This window comes from Coptis chinensis, chromosome 2, assembly GCF_015680905.1.
Source record: "Coptis chinensis isolate HL-2020 chromosome 2, ASM1568090v1, whole genome shotgun sequence".
NCBI classification, from domain to species: domain Eukaryota; kingdom Viridiplantae; phylum Streptophyta; class Magnoliopsida; order Ranunculales; family Ranunculaceae; genus Coptis; species Coptis chinensis.
The window spans coordinates 44,981,154-44,983,282 of record NC_141457.1 but is presented as its reverse complement, the minus strand read 5'-3'; the positions used below and the strand labels follow the sequence as shown (position 1 = coordinate 44,983,282).

Below are 2,129 nucleotides of genomic sequence, written 5' to 3'. Positions count from 1 at the left end.
AAGTTTGTCGATCTCTTCTTTCACTTTGAGCTTTCGATCGGGAGTCATTTGGCGAGGCTTCTGATGCACTGGCTTTTGTGTTTTGTCGATATCTAGCCTGTGACATGCAAGTGAAGGATCAATTTCAAGCATTTGTTCAACCGTCCACGCAAACATTATGCAATTTTTCTTCAAAAGCTCAATGAGTTCATCCTGTTCCTTCTTGGAAATTTCCGCATAAATAAAAGTGGTTTCTTCTTCCTTGTTCTCGATATGTACTTCGATGAGCATGTCGATGGTCGGGGGGCCACCTAAACGCTGCTCCGTAGCGTTTATCCGGTCAATGGAATTCTGTAATTGCTATTTTACCCCATCGACATTTAGGATGGTGTTACCCTTAACTTTCGAATCTTTATAATCTTCGAGTACGGACTCATGGCACTTCAAAGCTGCTATATGAATATGATCACTTCAAACTTTGAATACCATACCATCACACCAAAACTTGATAACCTGATGGAAAGTAGAAACGACAGCTCCCATTGAGTGGATCCAATCTCTTCCCATAATGACATTGTAGGAGGAGTTACAATCCAAGAGAAGAAAATAAATTGTAACTTCCTTGTTCATTAATGTCACCGGAAACGAGCATCTACCAATTGATTTTGCTACTGTCCCATTGAAGCCAATGATAGGATTTGGATCGAGAACTATCATTTTCTCGGGGAGATTGAGTCCTTTGTAACAACGCTTATAGATCACACTTGTCGAACTACCTGTATCAATCATGATTTTCTGCACACGATGAATTCCAACAGAAGCTTGTATTACAACAGCATCATAATGAGGATGGTGCACTCCTATTAGATCATTGTTAGTCCAACAGAGAGGTCCTTCCTCATAAGTCTCAGTACCCATACCGTGGAGAAAATCATATCTACTATAAACATAGTGGTGGCTGAGATTAGTGATCTTGGAGTGATTGAAATTCTTGCGTTGGGTGTTAGACATTGAATCAGCTCTGGCATGACCGACTTTGATTACATTGTGTGCGGTCGTGACTAAAGCTTGTTTCGTTTTACCCAGCACGTAATCCTGGAGCATACCCTTCTCGATCAAGCATTGGATTCTACCCCTTAGAGATCGACATTGTTCAGTTTCATGACCAAAATCATCGTGGAATTTGCACCACACTGATTTGTCACATGTAGCCTTGGTATCTTCGAAGAGAGGAAAAGGTGGAGATAAGATATTCTTTCCCTTAATTTTCTCATAGATAACAACATACTTCTCGTTGAGGGTGGTAAGCTTTAACTCGGGAAGTTTCTTTTGTTATTTTCCGTTCCATTATTGTGGCCTACCATCACTCTTGAACTTTTGATCGGTTGTTTGTTGATACTTCGATTTTTGACTCTTTTCCTGGGGCTTGCTTATTCGATCCCTATCTCTGTGAACTCGTGCCGATGCATCATTTTTAACTCGAATAAACTGTTAAGTTCGAGCAAAAAGTTTATAACGAGTTGTTGGGACATCTTTTACTATAGATTTGTAAATGTCGTCCCTATCATAATTAATGCCTTCCTTGAAAGCATAAATGACAAGAATATCAGATGCATCTAGAATTTCAACAGCCGCTTTCCGAAATCTCGTAACAAACTTACTGAGCTTTTCGTCTTTTTGTTGTTTAATACTGAATATAGAATCAATATTTTTCGGTTCTTTCTAGTTGTGACAAAAATGCTCGGTGATAAGAGCCCAAAACTGTAGTTTTAACCCTGTAACAGTCATACTTTTAGACCAATTATGTGAGTAATAAGTAAGAGTTAACACCGACACGTGTTTTATGCATTTCGTGTTTCAAAGTCCATTATGTGCAGAAATGTGCCACTTTAGCGAGATAAAGGAGCTAAGGTCGGTTACTAAGGAGTTCCGTGATTAAAGGCCAAGATTCAAGAAAACAAAGCCTTTCTAAAGCCCGGTCAAAAGCTGAAAAGTCGTCGCGGGCTGAAACAGCACACAAGTCAGCAGAACTTCCAAAAGCCGTATCTTTGGACTCAGACCTCGGAATTGGGCCTACCTTATGTCAAAACGACCGGTTCGGAAAGAGCTTTCCAATGGTCTAAACCTTGACCCAGTCAGAGGAGCAGAAG

General features: G+C 40.2%; 1 protein-coding gene across 1 annotated transcript; it reads right to left on the bottom strand.

The window, feature by feature from the left end:
- Positions 1 to 450: 450 nt before the first annotated feature.
- On the bottom strand, positions 451 to 897 carry LOC147516200 (uncharacterized). The gene has a single exon (XM_086593188.1). The coding sequence runs from the start codon at positions 895 to 897 to the stop codon at positions 451 to 453; it is 447 nt and encodes a 148-aa protein (XP_086449314.1).
- Between the last annotated feature and the right edge of the window lie 1,232 nt (positions 898 to 2,129).

Bases quoted from the DNA above. Each gene is read 5' to 3' on its own strand.
- LOC147516200 (XM_086593188.1), bottom strand. From the start codon at position 897: ATGGGTACTGAGACTTATGAGGAAGGACCTCTCTGTTGGACTAACAAT.